The 2231-nt window shown below is 54.1% G+C and overlaps 1 protein-coding gene across 1 annotated transcript; it reads left to right on the top strand.

The window, feature by feature from the left end:
- Positions 1–609: 609 nt before the first annotated feature.
- LOC137764381 (myeloid-associated differentiation marker-like) lies at positions 610–1551 on the top strand. The gene is given in 1 exon segment (XM_068543571.1): positions 610–1551. A coding segment is annotated over 1 exon segment (942 nt).
- Positions 1552–2231: the final 680 nt, after the last annotated feature.

The following is a 2231-nucleotide window of genomic DNA, read 5'->3' as shown; positions in this document are numbered from 1 at the left end:
CCTTTTCTGAAATCCTTGGGGTCAGATATGCTCCAGAATTCAGAATTTTTCAGCTTCAATCATGTAACTTGGTGTATCCACTCTATAGGACATAACACCCACTGGGGTCTGAAAGCACCTTGTAATCAAACACATTAGTGTTTCTGCCACTGAACTTTTGAGCAGTCACACTACATAAAATAAAGACCGTAAATTGTCTTGTGTCTGTTCAGTTCAAATTTTGTTACCAAACAATTTTTTTAAAAATTCTTGTTCAATTTTCAGAGCCTTGAAGGGTTGTGGTTACAGATAAGGGTCAGGCTACCCTGTGTCTCTGTAGATAATGGCATGCAGCACAAAGAGGTAAAAAAATGTGCATGGTTTGATGCCAGACCAAACACAGCTGTGAACCTTGGGATAAGACAAGTCTCCTGAGAAGGCCAAGGGTGATGGGTGGGGAGAATCATTCTGGAGCAGCTGTGCCGTTACCCAAGTGTGTGGACAGTTGGTTCGAACTCCAGAGATCTTGAGCTTCAGCCATCACAGACCCCTGAGCCTTTCCAGGCGTCTGATCAATCCTCCTCCTGAGCTGAATCTTTCTCTGGTGGGTCCTCGGTGAAGACCACTGCCATGTTGGTGGCGGTGACCAGTAGGACCAGAACGACCACCACCTAATCGTCCTCAGGCCTGGGCTCCCCAACCATTATGGGTTGCGGCCTCCGACGGCTGCAGCTGCTCTCCACCTGTGTGGCCTTCTCCCTGGGGGCCAGCGTGGGCACCTGGCAGGGGCCCATAGGTAACTGGCCCATGTTCATCTGGTGCTTCTGCTTCGTCGTGACCCTCATCACCCTCATAGTCGAGTTATGTGAGCTCGAGGATCACTTCCCCTTCTCCTGGGACAACTTTCTCATCACCTGCAACTGCTACTCTGCCCTCCTCTGCCTCTCAGCCTCCATCATCTACCCCACCACCTACATTCAGTTCTTGCCCGACAGCCGCTACCGGGACCGCGCTGTCACCTCCACTGCATTCTCCTGCCTCGCTTTTGTGGCTTATGCCATGGAAGTGGCCTGGACTAGGGCCCAGCCCAACGTGATCACAGGCTATATGGCCACCGTGCCAGGCCTGCTCAAGGGACTGGAGACCACTGTGGCCTGTGTCATCTTCGTCTTCATCAGCAGCCCCTACCTGTACCTGCAGCAGCCGGCCCTGGTGTGGTGCGTGGCCGTGTACTCCATCTGCTTCCTCCTGTCATCTGTGGCCCTCCTGCTGAACCTGAGCAAGTGTGACAACAGGCTGCCCGTCCCCTTCCCCATTTTCCAGGTTGTGCTCACCCTGCTCTCTGTCCTCCTCTACACCAGCGCCCTGGTCCTCTGGCCGCTCTACCAGTTCAACCAGAAGTTCGGCGGCCAGCCCCAGCGGTCCAGCGACGTGAGCTGCAGCGATAGACTCACCTCCTTGGTGTGTACCTGGAACCAACGACTGGCTGTGGCCGGTCTGACAGCCATCAACCTGCTGATTTATGTGACGGACCTGGTGTTCTCGGCCCACCTGGATTTTGTCAGGGGCTGAGGCTTTGCCCAGGGGCTCCTGATTCCTCTTCTCACCTGAAGTTCATTTCCAAGCCCTGACGTCCTCTGATGTGCTCTTCCTGGCTCCCTCTCTCCCTTCTCGCATCCTTCCCCATTCATCTCGCTCTCTTTGCTGTTTCCTCCCCTCCTTCCGCTCTGTCTCCTTCCTGTTTTGTGTGGTTGCCCACATTCTGTTTTGCCTCTTTCTCTTTTCACTCTCTTATTTTCCAGATTTTCTACTTTGGGGCCCTTTTCTGGTCATCTTTGTTTTCTCGTGTCCTGTGTCCTGACCGCCTCTTCCCCTTTTCCTTCTTCTGATCCATCGGGACTCTGAGCTTCTTCCTCCTCTGCCCACCGCCCCACTCCCACCTCCTAAGGTGCTGACTCCACATCACACAGCCCTCTGTGCAGCTGTTCACACCCCGGGCCTCCGGAGGGGCCTCACAGCCAAGGCATGCCTGTGCCCCTGGCGGCGCCTTCGTTGGTGTGTGTATATGGGTTTGGGGTGTGCTGGTGAGTAGGTAGGGATTGGGCCTCACTTCCTCCCAGTGGAGGGGGGTGTACAATGCACCTCCCCTTTATTTAAAAAAAAAAAAAAATCTCTGGAGGGCAATAATTTCCGGCAGTCAGGAGGCTTAAAGCAGAGACCCTGGGTCCCTAGGCCCCAGCTGGTGCTCAGCC

Source organism: Eschrichtius robustus, chromosome 1, assembly GCF_028021215.1.
Source record: "Eschrichtius robustus isolate mEscRob2 chromosome 1, mEscRob2.pri, whole genome shotgun sequence".
In the NCBI taxonomy this organism is placed as follows: domain Eukaryota; kingdom Metazoa; phylum Chordata; class Mammalia; order Artiodactyla; family Eschrichtiidae; genus Eschrichtius; species Eschrichtius robustus.
The sequence above is the reverse complement of the archived record's forward strand: the minus strand, read 5'-3'. Positions and strand labels throughout refer to the sequence as shown.